A 23,272-nucleotide genomic window follows, 5' to 3' on the forward strand; every position below is an offset into this window, starting at 1 on the left:
GATGCTGTCTGCCTGCCTGACACTCTCCCCTTCGCTGTGCCTGGCTGCCTTGCCCTGCCCCATTACACGTGTTCTGAATGCACTGTGCACTTTCCTTCCAGCACTTACCACGTTAACTGTTAAAACAAAGATGGCAAAACTTTAATTTCATCACCTTTTATTTCCCTCGCCCAATCCTCACTCTGCCAGAGGTGCCACAGCGGTAAAAACACAGGCACTTTAAGATTTCTAAGCAAGTTAGGCTTCCTACAGTACTGATTGAGACGGGTAAGTGAAAGTGAGTGGCCAACATTTTTAAATTTAGAAATTTATTCTGTTTAATCCACAAGCTTTATATAGCTTTAGTTTAAAAAAAAAAAACAAAACAAAAAAACAAAAACAGTGAAAACAAGACACTATTTCAAAGTCTGGGCCCTTCCAGCCTTCCAAATACAAGAGCTCTGAAAGTTGTATATACCAATTAGAAGAACAAGACAAAATTATGAATGGAGCCATGACATTTCATAAAACAAAATTTTATATAACTGAAGGATCCTTCCTGGGTCTAGTTAATTGCCTTTACAAAAAAAAGAAAGAAAAACACAACAGAATAGAATGAAATTCCAGTGTTCCAAATCGACTTGTTACCCATCAAGAGAAACCCACGGCGCCCTCCCTGGCAACAGCATGCTTTCGTCTTCTGTCTCCTCCTTGAGCTCGAATCCTGATTCACTTCAGCAGAGACTCCACAGGCAACAGGAAAGATGGTGGCATTAAAATATTCATTTATACTTTTGTGGTAGTTCAACAGTGGTCTTATTTTTGGGCAAGTTTGCAAACCATACAAGGTTGGAAGCATCATAACTTAAATGGGTGCTAAGACGCAAAAGACAAAAAGAGAAGGAAAAAAAAAAAAGAAAAACCTCTGGGAATAGCCAGGGGTATTTAAAGGAACCATAGAATGCCAACAATATTTAAACCCCCTTTTTTAAAAAAGGGATTTTTTTTTTTTTGGCTTAAAATATTTCACTCTAAATGAATTTATGTCAGCTGTCAATGAAAGAATGTCACTAACACACTGTGGACACCTTTTGCAATGTAAATCCATGCCCTGTTTTTACATGGTGAACTTCAACCTAGCAATTATTACAACAAATGTTATAGTCTAAAGCTCAAACACATTTTAGCAATTTTGAAATCGAATTGCGTACAAACCAAATAAAATTTACATCATAACAAACATTTCCACCTAAGACTGTGGGGACACTTGAGCCTTCCGCATTGATCTCAGGGCCTTTTCACGCAGGTGCTTTTCTAAGTCATCAAGGTTATCTTCGGCTTCACTCTCAGTCTCCTAAAAACCAGAATGGTCATCTCGTTAAGTCTTGAGACACTAATGGGAGAAGTCAACTACAGAGCAGAAGCAAACTGTGGTGACGGCTGCACAACTCTAGCAATATACTAAAAACCAACGAATCATACACTTTAAGTGGGTGAATTATATACACAGTATGTTAATTATATCTCACAAAAGTTATTTTAAAAAATATACTTTAAGCTTTTGGGCAGCCATTTGCATCCTTATCCTCAGTCTTGGCAAATTCCTGTTCTTGGTAGGTCATCAAGAAAGAGATCAGAAGAGAGTTAACAGCCAAGTAGCCAATTATTGGAAAAAATTATTTAGCTAATTCTCAAAATCAAGCGATTTGGCTACTCGCATAGTCACAAGACAGCCCGCGTCCTCACCTTCCGGGGCTCGGGCTCCGCCTCCGGCTCCTCCTGTGCTGACGTGGTTGTGGGGGCAGCGGCGGCCACGGGCGTTACAGCAGCAGCCGCAGCCGCAGCCTTTTCCTTCTTGTGTTTTTTGTGCTTCTTGTGCTTCTTATCCTTTTTGTGTTTCTTGTCCTTCTTTTTCTTCTTCTTCTTTCCACCTCCTTCTTGGTCCGAATTCTAGAAATCCAGAAAAATAACAGTAATAAAAATCAACCTGAGTAAAATTCCGTCCAACCCAACATTTTTCCTCAAGAAAATAATTAAATGGACAAATCACAGGATTCACAAGGCTTCAGGTAAAAAAAAAAAAAGGCCCCAGGCCAATCACTAGAGATGGGAACTGCACTGAAGGCAGACATTCTTCTCAGATTTTAGGAGTCAGAACGGACCTTGAAGGTAACTGATTTTTATAACTTTCCCCAACTAATTTCACATTAAACCAGCTTTCCCAAACACAAACTGCAAGTCAGGGTCCGCCTCCAGAGCTAAGGAAAAGCAGACGGGACAAAGAAACAGAAGTCTCTGAAGTCAACTAGGCTTAAGTTGAATTCTGGTTTTCTGAACCTGTAACTACTTGACCTCGAATTTTTCTGAGCCTTTTCTGTCGACCTAAATTGGGTACAATAATCCCTGACAAAGCTGCTGTGAGGATTAAATGGGTGTATCGCAAGTCACCCACAATACTAGCCTAACAGGCTGTCAAAAAATACAGCTCTTATTCTAAATACATGCCTGAGTGAATGCCATGTCTCTACTCACCATCTGACCCCCCATCTTTAAACTGGAGACAGTTTGTTCTTTACTGCATATATACCAAACTTATGCAGAGGGCGGGCTCTGCTATAACTGAATCCAGTCTGTAATTCTTAGATTTCACACTTCTAAGCAATTACTTGAAATTCCTCAGACCATTCGGTTAATTTGCACAATAATCCAGTCAAACCTATTAAGATGGACATCTGACCACTGATTTTATAAAATACAGAAACCTGTCCAAGATCAGATCAGTGACTCATAAAGGGAGAAAAAATTTAAACTCCAATATTTTGATATTTGATATTTTGATACCCCAGTGATATTCAAACTCAACAATGTAAAAAAAAGAGTGCTGTTCTTACGTAGCTTGCCGAAGATAAGACTGTATGGGCCAAGAAAATACTTCCCATTCCACCTAATAGTTCACAGCTTGCAAAGTTCATTTCTTTGTTATAGAAATGATATATTTCCATTATATGGAAAATAAGAGCATTACAAATATAAAAAAGAAAAATTAAAATAACTCATAATTTCTCTTCTAACACATAACCACTGTCCACATTTTGTGATAGTTTTTTCCTTTATAAAGTTTAAATCATACTAAAAGACAGGATCTAAGATGGTAAGTTTTATTGATTTGTGTGGCCTTAACTAGGTTATCTCAAAAAGTGTCAAACAAACAATAGAGAAAAACATCAGAAATACTAACCTATTTCTCCCCTAGATAATAGAATCATGGGTAATTTTTCGTTTCTCTAGATTTTCGATACAGCCCAATCTCAACCACCAAGATTCTAGAATTTAACAATATTAGATTTATCACAAATTAGTGGGTGGCCAGAGTACTAAGCATGGACTGCTGATGAAACCACTACCACTTAATTTGTGCCTCCCTGAAGTCTCTGAAACATAGAAAATAATACTCTTCTGAGCTACAAAAGTCAAAAACATTTTCTCTGCTTCTAAGTGAGCACATACAATTATAAAAAAATGTCCCAAATACAACAGACACATACCCTTGCCGGTGACGGGCTTGGCGTTGGGCTTTTAGCCTTTTTGATGGGTACCGCTGGTGACCAGTTGGTAGAGGGCGACTGAGACTGGACGGGGGATGGAGGTGCGGGGGGTTTTTTAGTGGCTGGCTCAGGAGATCCTGAGACAGATCTGGAGGATGAGACCCTCCTTACAGACTGAGGGCTTGGAGAGGCAGCCCTAGAAACAGAGGGAAAAAACAAAACATTTAGTATCTAAGAACAGATCTTTCCTAGGAGAAAATAACCAACCACCATTAACAGGTCACAAACTTTACATGTTTTACAGCATTTAGTTTGTTGGTTGGTTCTACTAACACATATCAAATTTACATCATCCAAGTCTCCTGGAGAGTAGTTCAAGCCCCACCATTCTGTCCATGATTTTTCTGTATGAAATTAGTAACACCCGTTCCCCCTATTTTCTTTCAGACTGCTTCTATCAGTCTTACATAGACACGTAAGAGACGTGCTGTATGTGAGTTCAGAACTTAGCTTTGGAAGCACACCCCTCCAAAACCCCATCCTCCTAAAAACCAAGTAAAATCTTACGGCATTTAGTTTATGCCATAAGGAACTATCCTGAAAACAGAAAGGAATCTGTGAATAGGACCTAGAATTTGCCCTACAAGTTTGTATTCATGGCTTATTTTCTGTAATCTCTCGGTAAACGAAAAGAAAAAGCTTCCAAACACAGAGCTATGCAAGTTAGTGTTCCTAACCAAAAAGCAGAGAATGTTTTTACTTTTTTGTCTTTTTGGGTTCCGGAGTCCTGGAAACTCTCCTAATGGGCCTCGTACTTGGAGATGGGGACTGCCTTCTTTGGGGTGATGATGACGCTCCTCTTCGAACAGGTGGAGGACTTGAGGTCTGAGGAGCTCGAGGCCGTGGTGAGGGCGAATGTCGTTTATTTGGCTGTGGTGACCGGGCCTCCCGGGTGGATCGGCTCGGGGAGGCCCCCTTCCTATGCTTTGATGACAACGAAGGCGAGCGTCTCTTGGAGGCCGGGGGGCTTCTCTGTTTGGGCGGCGGGGAGTGGGAGACCCGGCGCTTTGGTGGCGGGGATGGTGACGCCCTTCGCTTAGAAGGGGGAGGAGGGGAGGCCGTCCTTCTCTTTGGAGGTGGAGAAGGAGAGTATCTCCTCTGTATGGGAGGAGAGTATCTTCTCGGGGAAGGGGAGCGCCGACGTGGCGGAGGAGAAGGAGTCCTAGGAAAAACACATCACGAAGTTGAAATATCCAACAGAATAAGGAAACAGAATGCAAAGAAAACTAACCAGCAGTTATGGCCACACTGTAGTTAGCACCGGGTAGAGAGCATATTTCTAAGTGGAAATACTATGCGTTTATCCTTATTTAAAGTAAAAAAAACCACTTAGTGAATTCCCGTTTATTCTGGATGACTATTGGTTAAGAGAGAAATTTCAGTTTTCAGAATGAATTCAAATTTGTCAAGTCATTTAACACAATCCTCATTGAATCAATATAAGGTTTTTTGAGAAGAGAATCTGGCATTGCTCTGAGGAAACTGTGAACATCCATTGTCATTATATAATAACTAGGTCACTACATCAGTAGGACTCATACTGACTGTGGTCAACTTACTCAGGAAGTCTGTGCTTCAAAGAGCTCTCCCTGTGGCACCCTCTCTCCGCTGTCCTCTGGACTCTGTTAGTAAGCAGAGTTCACGGCCCGACTTTTAACAGCACCTCTACCCTCCTCAAAGAGACCTGCATTTTCTGTCTCCTAAGACGGCTTCAGTGGAAGTCCACTGCTGAGCAGAATGCATCCCTCTGGAAAGCCAGCCTGGCCCTCCTCTTCACGTTTAATTCCTACACAACCCTCATCACCTCTTAGGAGTTAGAACTGCAGATAGCCTTCAGTTCCAACGGCCTAATTTCTTCCTGAAACGTTCAGACCTTGAGCTCCAACCATCTCCCTGCCTAGAAGCAGTTGGGCACAGGCTACCTTTTGGGTAGCAGGGTAGAGCGCACTTCCATTTTTGCCGATGGGCAATTATTTAGTAACTCTGAACCTCTATTTCCTCACCTGAAAAATGGGAACGATACCACCTACCAAGCACGACCATCTTGAGGACTAGAGGTGAAATCACATAAAGCACCCAGCACTTGCCCTGGCACATAACAGGCACTCGAGCGGCAGCAGCCATCATGCCACTCGGTGACGTATCTGAGCAATGCCGTTACAAACTGTTTCCCTAACTTTCCTTGTGAAATCACCTTAGATTTACAGAAGAGCTGCAATAAAGGTGACTGGTCACTTAACATCTTATAAAACTATAGGAAAGTTATCAAAACTATGAAATTAACCTCAGTACTAACTTGGTATCAACTAACATACCAATACCACCCCAGTTTTCCACAAAGGTCCTCTTTCCGTTCCAGCTTCCAAACACTAGGATCACGTGTCCTTAAGTTTCTGCCTATTCGTAACTGCTCTTCAGTCTGTCTTTCACGATTGACATTTCTGAAAAGTACTGGTCAACTACTTTGGAGAATGACCTTCGATGTGGGTTTGTCTGATGTTTCCTAACAATGAGACTGAGGTTCTGCATAACTGGTAAGGATACTACAAAGGCACCCAGGAACTATGTGATGTCAATATATTACTGGGGATGTTAACTCTGATTCCTCAGTTAAGGAGGAGTCTGCCAGGAATTCTTCACCGTAGAGTTAACATTTTCGCCTCTGTAATCGCTGCAGTGACATGCGACTCACACACCATAGAGTCTACGCATGTAAAGGGCGCATCACCATGGTTCCAGTCTACACATGGATGAGCAACACTACCCTACCCACCCTCCTTCGGCACAACTAACCAACTTCCTGGCTCTGTAGATTTGTGTTCTGGACTTTTCATGTAAATGGAATCTCATAACATGTGGCATTTTGTGAAGGGCTGAGCAAGGGCACTCTAATATCTCAATCACCCAGACTCAATGTTGCCCCAGTGAGCGTACGTGATGAAGTACCTTCGGCGCGGTGGTGGCGTGGGAGACCTGCGCCGTCGAGGAGGAGGGGCAGGAGAAGGAGAGCGTCGCCTTCTGGTGGGTGGTGGGGAGGGGCTCCTCCTCCGTCTGCCGCTGCACCAAAAGAAAACGACAGCTGCCCTGAGCCGGAGCATTTATAATGAAGTGATCCAGAAGACACGGATTCAATAATTATTAACCCAAAGTGCACCAACTGTTACTCTATCCCTCACAGCAGTGCTTTTCAAACTATAGCTGAATACTATTAGTCAAAACCCCACGTGAAGAATCAGCATTTTAAAAAAAATATAAAATCAGAGTGTTTTACTTGTAGTAAAGGTAAATACTGTTTGGTGAAATTTCTGTTTCAGTATATAAATGTGTAGTCTGGGTCATGATATAAAACATTTGTAACAGGATACAAGAAAAAAGGGTGAAAATCCTGCCTCAGAGCACCACTTTTTAATTGGAATATCAGAATCACCTGGGAAGCTTCTCTGAGCTCTGTGCTCACCAGGTCAGGGCCCTGATCTAGCGTGTGTCTGCTGAAAAGCCTCTCCAGGTGATTCTGATTCCTTATTAGAAACAATTGCTTTAAAGCCTGGGCAAACTTTCAATATTATAATACAGAAATTGTAAATGTTAATAGTCACCAGTGGCTTCAGGCCCAAAATCTGGGTGTCAGTGCTCCAAATTCTTGATTTTTCTCATGTATTTCCACTGTGAAAGAGTTGCAAACTATTAACTAGAACACTATCCCAAAGACAAACGACCAAAGTTGTCTGAGCACTGATGCTATCACTGGGAGTAATGTGGTTTAAAATATAGTTAAGAATCATATAAACCTCTGAGCTCAGCAATACACTTAACCACCTCAAAAAGCACAACTGAAAACTACGATTACAGTCCTGTGTTGCTTAACCATGGGGACACACCTTTAGGCCATTTTGCTGCTGTGTGAACATCACAGAGAGTCCTTACACAAACCTAAATGGTACAGCCTGCTACACACAGGCCTCCTCGGTACTAATCCTACGGGACCCCCGTCGTGCACGCGGTCCAGCACTGACCGAAAGCTCGTTATGCAGAACACGGCCGCACACCGACTGCACTAACCCACGGCAGTCTCCTAGCACACAGGTTAAACACACACCAACCCAGTTTGCTACCTTTTGGGTAAGTTTGCAAATACAAAGTAGTCAAATAATGTAATTAGTTCTTAATTTCTTGCCCAGTACAGGATTAATGTTTCCTATGAATGTGGAAATATTTTCTAAGGTTTACTGGTCTTGGTTCTCCTTTAAAACTAAGGAGAGCTCTGTCACAGATCAGAAAATTCTGAAACATTATTTAATTTTCAATTTAAATTTGTTTATGCCTTGTAGAGAATAAAACTTCACTTTAACAGATTTAAAATATAAACTACTAGAGGCAGTATATCAAGCTAAGCTTCTGGGGCTGGCCTGGTGGTGTAGTGGTTAAGTTTGCATGCTCTGCTTCGGTGGTCCGGGGTTCGTGGGTTCAGATCTTGGGCGTGGACCTACACACTGCTCATCATACCATGCTGTGGTCGTCTCACACACAGAAAATAGAGAAAGACTGGCACAGATGTTAGCTCAGGGCCAATCTTCCTCACCAAAAAAAAGAAAAAAAGAAAAAAAAGAAAAGCTTTGAATGAAATATAGACATTGAACTATCAACTACAAGAAAGGACAGTGAAAGAGAAGCCACTTTACTAGCAAAGTTAATCGCAGAAGTACAGGACCTGGAGAAACAGGATGACTAAAATGTTGTTTCAACAGGTGACGAAGATTTCAAATGTGAAAAGATACTTGAGTTTTGACTTAAAAAGAAGAAAAGCAAACATCTATGCTTGCAACCTTTGAGGATGAGGTGATACAAACCGAACTCCCAACATGTTTTCAGTAGGTATCACAGCATAAGAGTATGTTACTGCTGATTATGTGGCTTCTCTTTAAAAATGTTCTCCCAATTTCAGTTTGCAAAACTTAATCAGAAACTGTCATTAAAACACTGGACTCAGATTAGAATCTATTATGATACACTAATGACCTGAGATATATCTTTTGTGCCTCAGTTTCATCTGTAAAATGAAAGGCTTAGAGTGACTAAAAGGCTCCTTTCAGTGATGACCCTCAAAGTCCTGTGTTTCTCTGTGAGAAAATAACCAAAAAGAGACTAAGAATAAATAAAACCATAACCAAACTATGCCCTAAAGGCTACAGAGTTTCTTACCTGAGCTCATAAGGCACACATTTCAGGAGTTAAAAAAAAGCTCAGCGTTTTCTAGTTACTCTAAATGCCAATGCCAATGCCAAGCCAAGCCTTCCAAAGTGTGTAGAAATTGTTGAACAGGAAGCTTTACACCTACACTGTGTGAGAGCCAGTCTCACTACGCCTCACTGCAGCTCTCGCCCCTCCAGTATGTGCGGGAGACAAGCCTTATCGGAGGAGCCAGCCCCCATCTCTGCAGGGGCCTCTTCAGAACCTCACTCCACCAGCCACCCGGGAGTGAAGATAAGAAGTCACAGATGTGACGACCATCTTTTTACACTAAGTGTGATCAAAATACCTTGTATCTTTTAAATTAAGGAGTGTTCAAGATCCAACAACAAATGTTTATGAACATGGAAAACGTTGATTTTTCAATATTTAAACTCTACATACAAAATATTCAACACCAGGCTGTATTTCCCTTCTTCAAATACAATACTGAACCAGGAAATACAATAAATACTGAACTGGGGGCTGGCCCGGTGGCGCAATGGTTAAGTTTGCACGTTCCGCTTCAGCGGCCCGGGGTTCGCCAGTTCAGATCCTGGGTGTGGACCTACGCACTGCTTGTCAAGCCATGCTGTGGCAGGCATCCCACATATAAAGTAGAGGAAGATGGGCACGGATGTGAGCTCAGGGCCAGTCTTCCTCAGCAGAAAGAGAAGGATTGGCGACAGAAGTTAGCTCAGGGCTAATCTTCCTCAAAAAAAAACCACAAAGAATACCACACTGAAGCATGATTCTAAATAATTATTTCTTTATTTCTAAACACCCTAGATACTCAATGGCAATTTTTAACATCATTAAAAATTAAAGTCATTAAAGTTTTAACATCATTAAACTTAAAGTACCTTTTTAATGAGGGGAAACAAAACAAAAACACCCTGAGCAGGGTGATGAACATTAGTGCCGATTTCACTGTTGTGAGACTCTCTTTCCAATAGAGAAAGTCATTCCATAATGGGGGGAAAAAGAGAAGAAATCTTATCACGAAGCTGATTTTGTAAAGCAATTTTTTAGCTGCTGTACTAGGAGTTTTACACAAGACAGGTAATTAGAGCTGTGAACAGAATACTTTAGCATCTAAATTTACTCTAAGTTTTTATTTTTCACTGTCAAGTAGCAGTTACTACCACAGTGCAAGTACACTGCTTTGCTCCCCCACAAACACTGCTGACCACTCCCAGAAAGCCCTTCCAAGGCAACACTCATCAACGAGACTGCCTCCAACAACACAACTTCAAAGACTGAGCTAGAAAGAGGACAGCGCGACAGTTTCAGGAAACATAAATACTTAGAAATTCAGTGGCAGCTAAGACCTCAAAAAGCAGAAGACGAGCAAAGATGGTGTAATGCCAATGGCACATGTCTACGACCTGGCTTTGTCACTTCACAACCTAAGAAACTCACTCTACTACTTTTGGGCCTCTGTTTTCTCTCTTATGAGACAGGCCAGAATTAGAGATTTCTATGTATGATTTGGCTCTAAAATGTTACATTTTATGGTCATATAGACACTGATGATCACACAGGTTCAACAGATATGCAACCTCCCCTCCTACTACAGGAAACACTCCACAGGGCCAAAGCCTTACATTCATTTCTAATCTTCTTCCAGTCCCCCCAGTTTTTCTTGCCTTCCCTAAAGTCACCACAAAGTCCCGCCCCACTAATTCTAAGGAGCTATTATTAGCCTGTCTCTTGGAAAATATCCAGATACTTTAACAACACAAAAAAACTGAGTTCAAATGAGTTCTAAAATTAACACTGTACACAATTTTATCATAAATTTGATGTGTAAATAAATATAATCAAACCAAAACAACTGAGGAACTTCTCCACAGCCATACCCACTGTACATTTAGGAATGGGATAAGGTTACCTAAACAGTATATTAAGTTGCTAAAACTTTGACACATAACCCTAATTTATAAAGTAGTGTCTAACCAACCTTTTAGTCATTGGCGATTGCCATCGCTTTCCCATCTGCATCCTGAGAGCAGTGGAGAAAAACAAATGTCAAGAATTCCATTCACCAAATTATTTACTTCATTGGAGTCAAGTATCACTGATGGAGATACTTATTTTTAAAGGTTCAAAGATGTTCAGGAGTTAATGCTATGATTTAACTGGTCTAGTCTAGTCACACACACATAAGACATGGTGGTACAAAACATACTAAGTTCTCATTAAGTAGTAATAACCACCAAACAAAGCAAAGCAAACCCCCCAAAAACAAAATCTGACCCTCCCCTTCTGCACGTTTTTGAAACGGAGTTAACCAAATTCTAAAGTGAGCTGACTGCCCATCCTTTTTAAGTTATGAAGTTTCATCACAACTACAGAACATCAGTGAAGACTACTTAAGAGAAAACATTACCGAGGGGAAGTCTCTTTCTGGCGCTTTCGAGGTGAGGGAGAGGCACTCCGGGAAGGGGAATGTCTCCGCCGCCTGCCCACCTCCCCGTTCTTCACATGGGACCTCTTGGGTCGCTCATCTTCCGAAGAAGAGGAGGAGCCAGAATCTGTAATTACACAATTACAAAAAGTTACATTAGGTCTGTGCTTAAAAGTCTGTCCATATTTTCTCAATCTAAGCAGATGCAGTATCCAAATTAGCAAGTCAAATCCACTAACATAAGCAAGCACACAAACAAGCCATCAGTTCTGAACAAAGGCAATATCAATATATACTCAGTGACCTGAAATCCAAGCATAAATACACATCATCATTACTGTATGGTTACGTTTTCTAAATCATTTCCACAGCACAATCCCAACAAGACACAAGTGTCCCTTAAGAATCTAGTCAGGGGCCGGCTCTGTGGCCAAGTGGTTAAGTTTGCGCGCTCCGCTGCAGCGGCCCAGGGTTCGGATCCTGGGTGCGGACATGGCACCACTCATCAGGCCACGTTGAGGTTGTGTCCCCCCACAACTAGAAGGACCCACAACTAAGATATAAAACTATGTACGGGGGGGTTTGGGGAGATAAAGCAGAGGGGAAAAAAAAAAAGATTGGCAACAGTTGTTAGCCCAGGTACCAATCTTAAAAGAGAAAAAAAAAAGAATCTAGTCATTTTCCAAAAAACTAAGTAAAGCTTAAAAAGCATCTCAAGTAATTACTTGATTCTTGCTACTCTAAGCACTTTTAAAGCTACTGAAAGTCTTCTTAGGGTGTGAGTAACTCAATTCTATATCACTAACATTTATCAAACAAACAAACAACATTTCCTACAGACCTGGTAACAATGTCCAGGGCTGCAAAGAAAAAAACTTCAATTGTCTGAACATGGTTTAACTTAAAATAACTAACTGTTCCCAAATATCCAAACTTAAATTTAAAACAAACTCCCAAGCACCAAAAGATGCCCAAGACCTTTATGCATTTTTAAACTTTCCATGATTAACTTCATCCTCAATGAGCTGCAAAGCTGTACAGCTTTTAATTGACTTAATGCCACTGCGCGATGCTGCGGTTTCCAGCTTATCAATGAAAAGGAAAGGCAGTGCCTAGATCAGTCACAAATATCAAGTGAGCTAATAACATCACAACATCTGGTTTAAAAACCAGGTTTCTGCGCACATACTCTAATCCAGAAATTCCACTTCTGATGATTATTTTACAGATACACTTACACAAGTACACAAAAAAACTAGAAACAACCTAAATGTTCAAGTAGGTGACTGGCTCCATCAATTACTGTATTATTATAATAAAATAGCTGCAGTTAGTAAAAAAATGACGTAGATCCTCTCCTAAGAAGTAACAGGGAAGATGTCCAGCTACAGTAAGCTAGAAGGCAGGCAGCATCATCTACAGTTTGAGCTTGTCCTCATGGTTGTTATTTTTCTTTTTAAATCAAATGCTTACACGTGCACAGAAAATTTCTGAATAAAAGCTTTGGGGAGTTAAGACTGGGGTTGGGAAAAGAACTATACTTTTCCAATTTATACCTCATTTTGTTTTACTGTTGTACTCTAAAGATGTATTACTGTTATAACAATTTAAAAGAAAATGAAGTTTTAAGAAAGGACTTAAAACCAAAACCCAAAAAGTTAACACTCCCCCCTCAACGGATTTCTGTGTAGGCACAAACATATTTCTCCTAAGTGCACTCACTACTCTGATGGACATTTATTATCTTAAGTATTGTTTACGAAGGAAATGCAGAGAGAAACAGCTTCCTGAGCGCCCATACCTGACGACGACTGCTGGTTCTGGCGTCTGTACTGGCGTCTCTGCTGCACCGAGTCGGCTGCAGCCATTTTGCCCCCTTTATCTTCTTCTGAAAGACGGATGCATTTAGAAAGTGTTCCTTTAGTTACACATACAAAAAATGTAACAGATCTGAATTGAAAAATGGTTTCTTAAACCTTTATCTGGTTGGGTCAAGCAATACAACTACTAGTACACTTTTTACAAAGAAGGAAGAGCTGAAAATGCCAATTTAAATGCTGACTTAGACTATCTTCATCCAATGTCATCAAAATAAACTGATTTAGGCATTTGCTATAGGTCAGGCTAGATGCCAAGCACTTCATCCTCAAAAACCTAAAGAATGGTACTGTTATCCACGTTTCAGAGATCACAGAAACAAGGCTCACATAAATTAAGTAATTAAACAAAAAGCAGTTAAGTAGTGAAGCTGGGGTTTCAAACAGGTTGGTCTGACTTCAGAGTCCTCGCTTTTAACCACTAAGCCACGTCCTATAATTAATCTTTAACCAATAAGGGATGACCAAATGTGCAACAAATCTAATGCAGCTTAAAAAACAAACAAAAAACAAAAACAACTTACCCGATTCAGACAATTCTACTTTTCTAGGCTTGGGTGCTGGTGAAGGGGACTCTCTTTTCTCAGTACCTTTATGTTTCGTCACTAAAGAGAGTAAGGAAAAAACCACCAAAGCTACACAACAAGACATTTTCTTAAGAGCACAGAAATAGATGTGACTATTCGCATTAAGAATTTACTGAGGGGCCGGCCCAGTGGCATAGCAGTTACGTCCACACACTCCGCTTTGGCAGCCCAGGGTTCACTGGTTCAGATCCTGGGCACAGACTCAGCATCGCTCACTAAGCCATGCTGCTGCCGCGTCCCACACAGAAGAACTGGAAGGACCTGTAACTAGGATAACAACTATGTACCGGGAGAGATACAACTATGTGACTCTCTTCAGAGAGAAAAAAATAAAGGATTTATTGAAAATTTAAAAATGCTTATAAGACTTTGTTGTCATTATCTGAACATTACCTGAAAGCATAAGCAAGAATTTTTAAACGATTGGTGAAAACCTTAAAAACCTCTATTTGATTTTCTTTTCTTTTTTTTTTTTTTTGAGGAAGATTAGCCCTGAGCTAACATCTGCTACCAATCCTCCTCTTTTTGCTGAGGAAGACTGGCCCTGAGCTAACATCCATGCCCAACTTCCTCTACTTTCTATGGGGGACGCCTACCACAGCATGGTGTGCCAAGCGGTGCCATGTCCACACCCGGGATCCGAACTAGTGAATCCCAGGCTGCTGAAGCGGAACATGCGCACTTAACCACTGCGCCACCGGGCTGGCCCCTCTATCTGATTTTCAAATCCTAAGACTCTCCCAAGAGAAACGACAGTTACGAAAAACTGGGAGCTGCTGTTTCTGAGTAGACCAGGATTTATGCTATGTAAACAATGAGCTCAATAAAGCAAACCTCCATGTGCTACCCCACAACACACACAACCACAGAGGCCTCAGCAGCATAAGAGCTTCCAAGCACCCACTATAGGTGGGTTCAGAAAAGTAATCAAGATGATAAATGATTAAGAAATAAGATCTGATGAAACTTCCACAGAGAAAGCTGCCTGGTCTGGAGAAGAGGCCCCAAGAAGCTGCAGGCTGGTCATGTGCAGCAGGACCTTCACAACAGCCAGGAGGGGTTTACACTGCCTAGAAAAGGATGACCTTCACAATGGTCAAAATCATTAAATACTAAGGCTGGATGATTCTTCCAAAGCTTTAAAAAAGGAAAAAAAAGCAGCAGCTCTGAGATAAACCTAAGGTGGTAGGAGAACTGTGGGTCCCTTATGAATTATCCAACTTATTTTTTGCCAATTGCATGGAAATTTATTATGGCAACTCCCTTCTGTACGCTGGCTGTATTATTAAGCACCATCGCTAGCATCACTCTCCATCCCCCATTTTACAAGAGGAAAAATCTGAGGCTTAAAAAGAAGTAACTTCAACCAAAGTCACATAGACAATTTAGGTGAACTAGGATCTGAACCCAAGACACTTTTTCTAGGGCACAGGTCTTAATTTTCAACAGTTAATAACTTTACCCATTGCTTCAACTAAAATCAGAAGTATTTACAGATACAGTGATTCATCTTAGTATAGATTAACCTGAAACATCATTTGAGAAAACCCCTCTAAGAACTAAACAATCTGATCCCCTCAGGAGCCTTACAGCTGTTCTGTCTGATTAAAGCACTTACCAGGGGATGTCCGACCCAGCGTGCTGATACATTTTATTTAGCAGACGTCCACATTCAGAATTCTGTAAAGGCTTACTCTAAGGGGCAGTAACCAGAGAGCTAGCCACCTGAAACAGCAATCTCATCTTTGCTAAAGTAGTCAAACTGAAGAATTCACCACTATACTTTTAAAATAACCAGCATTTTATTAATGATTCTACCTAAAAAGCCTTTTGGACAAATCACTGGATTGGATAGAGAATGGTTAACACCTAATTAGTTATCATGAAACATGGTAGCAAAAGTGTATTTAAAACTTGTACTTTAACAAATACAAAGAAATGAAATAGAAAGGCCTTTAAGGACTTGAGGCTATTTTTCTGATCAGTATTTTTTTTTTTTTTTTTTTTTGATGAGGAAGACTGTCCCTGAGCTAACATCTGTGCCAATCTTCTTCTATTTTGTATATGGGATATGGGATGCCACCACAGCATGGCTCGATGAGTAGTGCGTAGGTAGGTCCACAACTGGGATCTGAAACTGTGAACCCTCGGCCACCGAAGCAGAGCACATGAACTTAACCACTATGCCACTGGGCCTGCCCCAGTATTCTCCATTTTTAAGTGTCAGTTAATCTTCAATTCTTGAAAAGATACTATAGGTATCCAGTTATCTATAAACCCATATGTCCAAGTTACCACCTTAGAGAACTGGCTTCCAAAATGTGTTTGGAAGCTGGCTGTTTGGATGTCAGAATGTATTTTCCCCCAGGAAACGTTAAAAATGTGATTTATTTGCCAGATAGTTGGCAAATGCCTCTTAGTAAATAATACAATTAAACTATAACATTATTTACACTTTTCCCCATGGAAATACACATTTGGAGTTTTATCCTGTTTCAATCTGTCATTAATGGCTTAGTTAAAATAGTATTTACTGCCAATGTATTCATACCATTAGACAAGGACCCATTTTATAGCCTTTCTCTGGCTTAACATGACTGAATGGATCACAGCATTATTAATATTATGAATAATGTTAACGTTTCACCCAGGTTTGTCTGTCTAGATAAGAGTTTATACAGTTTACTTTGTTAGGTTGATGTTGTCATTTTTAGTATTCAAAGGGCAAAATCATTCTAGCATAAAGCTAGAAATCTTCTAAGTCAACTGAAAAACCAGAATTTTAAATGTACTTCAACAATTCTATTAATTATTAATCTCCCAGACTTGCCCAAAAGATCGCTTGTAAAGATAAGTCACTCTGTGACCAGAATTAGTAAAATAATCATTAAATGTCTACAGAGCACAATGTATACGGCTAAGCTGACCTAAACTCAAAATCACCACCACCACCACCACCACCACCACAGGTGTAGATCCGCTGCGAAGACAATTCACTAAATACCCTAATGATTTCAAAGCACTATCTTATGTACTAAGGGCAATTTAACTGATGTGCACCGATTACAAAGTGTTTCCCAAAGACCCTTTCAGATGAGAATATACACTGTACTACAAATAACTGACCTCTAAATTCTCCAAAATACTTTTCCTGCTTCCCTCCCACTCCATTTGCCCACTATCAAGAGCAGAACCTGAAAGCCCTGAGTGGTGACCACCACATGCAATGCAAAAGTCAAATCTATGACCTTCCAATGATGTCACTGCTCTTATTAGCCATGGAGACTACAAAAAAGGAATTTCTGAAATCATACTACCAGGTACAGAAACTAAAGAATTTCATCCTACCCTCCATCTCTTTCTTCCAGCAATCAAAAGAGGCATTTTGGCATAGGAAAGTTGGACAAAGTATACATTTTTCAACAGGGAATAAGAACCCAGATTAAAGTCCTGGCTGGCTGACCTTGACCAAACCACTTAACCTGAGAATCTGTTTTTCGAGACAATCTCTGAAGTCTTTCCTAGCTCTGAAATTTCATCACAGAGGGCCGGGATCACATTACTATAGGAAGTTATTTCCAAGTAGTTAGAACTGTTCAGCTTTGGTGGACATGAGGCAGCCTCCAACCACAGTGCCCTCAGTGCGTCTCTGGTTAAACACGGAAGACCTGCCCCAGAATCCATAAGAACGTAACTAGTCCTTTATCTTCAACCATGATTTATTTCTCTCCTATGTACATATCCACTGCGACTTGTTTCCCGAAAAGCAGGCCTCCTCCCCTGACAATGTATCAAAACACAAGAGGTTGGTACCTGTGCAGACTCTTAAAAAGGTAACAAGTAATTCTGAATTATCAACCTAACCTCTTTTAACAAGGATTCAGTCCTTCTGTTCAGGTACTTTTATTACCCTTCGGACATAGGATGTAAATAGAAAACTCCTAACTTGATGTGTTTTTGGAAAGCAACAGGTGGGAACACTTACACCATTTTTTCACTAGAAAGTTTTCCAGCTCCAGACAAAGGAAAGAAATAGTGGGAAGTACAGACACAGGAAAAGGAAAAATACGTCAGGACAACGGGCATCAGATTTGGACACGGTGACTGGAAACTAAGGTTGAAGTGAAATCTTCCCCAATTTTGAATGAAAAGTAATAGGGGACATGAGGTTATGAAAACAAGCGATCCTAAGGCCCCCTTCCATACTTAAATTAAGTCTGAACCTGAACGACCTAAAGGTTTCCCCTTCTTATCCAGCTGCCTGTCTAGGGCTAAAAAGCCAATGCAGCAAAAATAACCACACAATTTCTAATTATGTATCACCAACCTGCTAAAATTCAGAAAATAATCTATACCTTACTCTTCACACATTATTATCATCTGTCAGCCTCCCTTTCACTCTGATAGCTTCTCATACCTCACTGCAACAGACTTCAAAAAAAGTAAAGCAAAATCTGCCTTTCTAGACATCACCACATTGCAGGGTTGTAGAGGTGGACGAGAGACAAAGCAGCAGAGTGCTGAATAAAAATCCTGATTTCAAGTTCATTAAAATATATAGCCAAAATTTTGCCTATCCCCATTTTCTTTGTTTCTAACCTAAATATTTAAATGTGATGAGAGCAAGCCCAGTATATACTAACTTATAGATTGTTCCTTAAAATCCAATTACTATAGCAGCTTTTAAGAACCTCCCCCTCCAAACTACTCACCTTTCAGGCTGTCTTTATCATTCCAGCCCTAAGCACCAGAGGCCCGATGCAAATAGATCCTACAGTTTTTCTCCATGTCTATCTAATGCTAAAGAAACAAATCTCAACAGACCACAACCTACACTCAGACTAACACAGCATTCTACTTGCCTGGCAGGATCAGATCATAAATTCCTCAGAAATCAATCTGCAGAATAAAGCAAACACTCAGAAGAACCCTGCCTATAAAGCCTAAATTAAAAAAAAAAATCAGCTTTTAAGGACACCATGTCCTTCCCTAGAGAGCACAATGTAGTCAAGAAAGAACTAAAACAGAATATGAAGTTCTCAAATAAGACATCAAACACAGCCATCCCACCTCCAACAGCGTACAGCGAGCGATATTTCTCCACCTACGCAGTGCCAGAGGGCACTACTAAAAACAAAACATTTTAATGTAAACTATTTCAACAAACCTCAAGAACTTAAAGCAAGAAAGAAAAGCTGAGCCTCTATGCAAATTTACAAAGACCACCACATACAAACATTACCCACCTACTTCATACTCAGAAGGGCGGGAGGCAGCAGTAACAACTGATTAGGCACTTTGTAGCCAAAAGAAGAGAGAGACAACATATTGGTTTTGTGTGTTTGATTTTTACCTTTACCTGAAGTTCTCCCTGGAGAGACAGAAACTCGACTTTTCCTTGTACGGTTTGACTGCTGGGGTGTTGGGGAGTGACGAGCTTTTGGCGGTGGACTCGCTGGAGGTGACGGCCTGTGCCTTCGCCTCGGAGGGCTCGCTGAAGGAGATAACCTGCGAGTTTTTCGAGGGGGGCTGGATGTCCTCTTAGGAGGCTTCTTTGGCGGTGACCGGGAACGAGACGAAGAGGATGACGAGCTGCTCCCAGACAAGGATGCTGACGAGCGCCGCCTTCTGTGGAATAAAGTATTCCTCCTCATTAACCGCATACTTCAAAGTACGTGCAATTTACAGAAAAATACAGCTATTTTTATCCAACTTTTGAGTTTATGTAGCTAAGCACATAAATGAGTTAAAAAAAAAAGGGAAACAAAACCATAACCTAGGACAGGAAACAGCTAGTTCTGAGACTAAATATAAAAAAACAACTTATTGTGATAAATGCTTTGTCTAGGTTGTCTTTCCAATTAGGAAACATGTCAAGTTGAGCGATATGATAACAAAAACTAACCACTCTCTTTCTTCCTCAGGAATGCTATCAACGTTTGGAGTTTGCATACAAAAGTTGGGTGGCAAAGTATCCCATTTAACAACACAATGTCAAGCAACCTTTAGGTTGCCATTTTTAAAAAAAGATGTGCAAGATTAGGAATTCATTTAGCTACATAAACTTAGAAGCAGGGGCCTCTCGAATTCTGCGGCAAAATTTGTGGTAAGTTCTGTTGCAATTATGTGTACCTGCAGAATTCACCTTTGGCAGAAGAATTCCTGAGAACCTGAAAAAAAGAAACCCTACCTTAAGTGTGAGATAAAAACTGGCTGAAAGGGAATTTTACAAAATCTGCAAAATATTTTGACTGCTAAATGGCTCAGTAAGCACAATTAAAACACACTGTTTGCAAAACTCCAATATAAGAAATAGCTGTTTCCACTAATCTTGTATTAGAAAGCACCAGCATTACTTTTCTCCTAAGGAGGAATAATCAATTTAAGAAAAGTATGATGCCAAATTGACTGACCATTTCTATCATTAGTCTTGTTTATCAGCAGCAGCATCAATTTTATAATTTTCAGTAGTAATCAAAATGGTTCAATATACCTTGAGAACCCCTCCCCAAAGGAAAACATTATCTTTTAAAAAGTATAGGACTCTGAAAAACCTCAGACTGCTGAAACAAACAAAAAGAATTATGGAGCTTATTGTTCCCCCTCTTTATTCCCAAGTTGACTTAGTTCCCTGAAAAAAACCTTTAAAGACTCGAACACAAACAATTCTGTCCTAAGCAGACTCTGAAGCACCATCATCACGGTTCCTCCTCAACACAGGTGCAACACACTGTCGAGAAGGCATGAAAGTGCTCCAGGGGCACCAGGACTCGACTCTGGGCAGATGTAGCAACAATCTTTTTGTTCAAAGTGTTAGATCCAAACATTTCACCTCATGCTAATTTTAAAAATGATTTTTAAAAAATATTGGTATTGACAGGGTTACTTTTAAGCCTAGTCTCCTAAAAGATAACTAGATACCCAACTGCTAACAATGGCTATATCTATGGAATAGGATTACAGGTAATTTTCAGTTTATTATTTGTTTGAATTGCTTATACTATGCATTCATTACTTCTATGAGAAAAAATACATTAAAGAAAAAGCATGGTGCAAATGAATTATTCTAATACTGGTAAAAGCAGCTTACTGGCTCTGTAGTCATCTACTTTTCAAAAGCCAGTGGTAATGAAAACCCAAAGGAAGACGGAAAGTGGGCAATTCCCTTACTTTAGTAGAATTTCTTCGTGGGGTCTGAAAGGGTAAAAGTTAACAAAAAGATACCAATAAGATGGTAAATTTTTTGTTATTTATCTTCCAACACCTGATTATCGTTGCTTTTCATTGCACAAACAGTGTTACACCTCAAAGGAGACAGGCTCTTTACAAGACATTATCTACTACAACTCATGAGTTCTTTCTTCCAGGAACACTAATTCAAACACTAGCCTAAAACAATATATGGTGCACTTTAATACACCTGACACTTCCAAATTTAAAAGAAAAAGAAAACTCTCACCGTCTCACTGGCGATCTGCTCCTCCTATGCCTTGGTGGAGGAGGCATTCGTCTTGGTGGAGTTCTTCTTCGAGGAGATGGCCGCCTTCTTGGGCTTGGCCGCCTTCTAGGTGAGTATGATCTGCCATAACAAACAGAATTAGGACCTGAATAAATCAGGAGCAAGGAATGAATTCCTTGACACAGCTACAGTTAAAAAAGGATTTCAAGAGAGAGAATTTTACATCAAGGTAAAGATTTTTACAGTACACAGAAAGTATCCTCAAATTCTCTCTGTAAATCCAAATAACATTTGTACTACATGTTTTCCACTGCTTTGAAATCATTTACCTAATTCCACCTAGAAGAGTAGCACATAAAACAAGATCTGTGCAGATCGCAAAGCCACAACTCACCGTGATCGGGACCTGTGGCGCCGCCTAGGTCGAGTATGAGAAGGAGAGCGAGAACGTGTCCGGGATCTTGATTTGGAACGAGACCGCGATCTTGGTCGGGTCTTTTCCTTTTCCTTTTCTTTTTTGGAATTTTTCTCCGGAGAAGGTTCCTTAGGCTCTGGTACAGGTTCAGGCTTGGGAACTTTCAGGATGTCACTGTGGTAACAAAAAACTTATTTTTTCCCCTCTTCTACTCAGACTCCTAAGTCATAATACAATGATGGAATAGATTTATTTCTCTTTTTAGAAAGTTTTCAAAATCCATGGAGCCTTCTCCCCACCTCCAAGAGATATATACACTTGAACGCAATCCAATGAGCAACTAACAATTCTAACCACACACATTTTTTAAATTTTTTTTTTAAGATTTTATTTTTTCCTTTTTCTCCCCAAAGCCCCCAGTACATAGTTGTATATTCTTAGTTGTGCGTCCTTCTAGTTGTGGCATGTGGGATGCCGCCTCAGCGTGGCCTGATGAGCAGTGCCATGTCCGTGCCCAGGATCTGAACCAACGAAACACTGGGCCACCGCAGCAGAGCGTGCAAACTTAACCACTTGGCCATGGGGCTGGCCCCCACACATACATTTTTTTTTTTTTTTTGAAAGTGCAGAGTTGTCCACAATATTGATAAAAAAGTAAGTTACAGTTATCTGAGCTATCTGAAATAATGTAACCAACAGATAGCAGTGGTCACCTTTGGGGCATTTTAATCATACTCTCGTATACAATTTGATTTTCTTTTCAACAAGCTAACTTTATAATTTACAAAATCTAAAAGGAAAATAATCAAGTAGTTTTATGTTCTAAACTCAGAGCTATCATATTTACAGTCACTTAATAACAGCCTAAACCTGCGATACTTATAAATGAGTTTTTATGTGCTTGCCTAGTAGACGTGGCCTCTTGTACTGAAGGTTCTTTTACTTTCACTGACGGTTCTGGGAGCTCTGGAGTTTTCTCCTTCTTTTCTGGAGCAGGGGAAGGACTCCGGCTCTTGGTTCTGTGACGGGGAGATCGAGAATGACTGCGCTTTCTCTCTCTCCTGACAGGGGAAGGCCGTCTTCTAGGGGAAGGAGATCTGGATTTGCGTCTAGGATGAAAGCAATTTTTTTCAGGTTTTTGAAAAATGTGAATTGGGGGAGAAGGTCAAAGGGAGATTCGAGGATTGATCATCTTAATTACACCATTATTGTTTCTATCTGAGAACTTTCCTACAGAAATAAGATATCCTATCAAATTTACTTAATAAGGAAAGGGCAAGAGAAAATGAGAAAGGCAAGCAAACGAAGGATAACAACATTCTCTGGTGTACCAGTTAGAACAGAGGAAAGCACTGACCCAGGACTCTTGATTCAGGTTCTCTCAATCAATCCCAGAGAGGAGACCAAAGACCAACTTTGCAGAGGAAGAGGACACATAAAAGTAAAGTGATATGCTCTAATAAGTCAAACTGAACAAAAGAGAGTATAGATGCAGACAGACCCCACCACAGTTCAGTCATTCCAGAAAAATGACTAATGTAGTTAAAGCAATATGCTCTTCAGAAGATAAAACAAACATATCACACTCACATTAAGATAGCTTTTTTGGGAGAGAAGCCCTTTTCCTTTTCAATAGGAGTTTCTCTAACTTGAAAGAAAGCAGCAGACCTGGTTCATCAAGAGCCACGTAGTTGCCACTATGGCTCAAGCTTAA

At 40.4% G+C, this 23,272-nt stretch overlaps 1 protein-coding gene across 13 annotated transcripts in view; it reads right to left on the reverse strand.

Moving 5' to 3' along the window:
• Positions 1-291: 291 nt before the first annotated feature.
• Positions 292-23,272, reverse strand: part of SRRM1 (serine and arginine repetitive matrix 1) — a 30,379-nt gene continuing 7,398 nt past the window's right edge. For 5 of the 13 annotated variants that reach the window (XM_046661034.1, XM_046661044.1, XM_046661046.1 and 2 more), the window contains 13 exons: positions 22,464-22,667; positions 21,538-21,732; positions 21,144-21,263; positions 19,038-19,312; positions 13,622-13,702; positions 13,022-13,108; positions 11,203-11,347; positions 10,774-10,815; positions 6,531-6,641; positions 4,285-4,746; positions 3,525-3,720; positions 1,726-1,929; positions 292-1,333 (listed from right to left, as the gene is read on the reverse strand). In XM_046661034.1, the coding sequence (XP_046516990.1) occupies positions 1,229-1,333; positions 1,726-1,929; positions 3,525-3,720; positions 4,285-4,746; positions 6,531-6,641; positions 10,774-10,815; positions 11,203-11,347; positions 13,022-13,108; positions 13,622-13,702; positions 19,038-19,312; positions 21,144-21,263; positions 21,538-21,732; positions 22,464-22,667 (2,227 nt within the window). In that variant the 3' untranslated portion in view covers positions 292-1,228. The remainder of the gene's footprint in view (positions 1,334-1,725; positions 1,930-3,524; positions 3,721-4,284; positions 4,747-6,530; positions 6,642-10,773; positions 10,816-11,202; positions 11,348-13,021; positions 13,109-13,621; positions 13,703-19,037; positions 19,313-21,143; positions 21,264-21,537; positions 21,733-22,463; positions 22,668-23,272) is intronic. The other 8 variants (XM_046661036.1, XM_046661038.1, XM_046661037.1 and 5 more) reach the window with 8 other exon arrangements.

Source organism: Equus quagga, chromosome 5 (assembly GCF_021613505.1).
Source record: "Equus quagga isolate Etosha38 chromosome 5, UCLA_HA_Equagga_1.0, whole genome shotgun sequence".
In the NCBI taxonomy this organism is placed as follows: domain Eukaryota; kingdom Metazoa; phylum Chordata; class Mammalia; order Perissodactyla; family Equidae; genus Equus; species Equus quagga.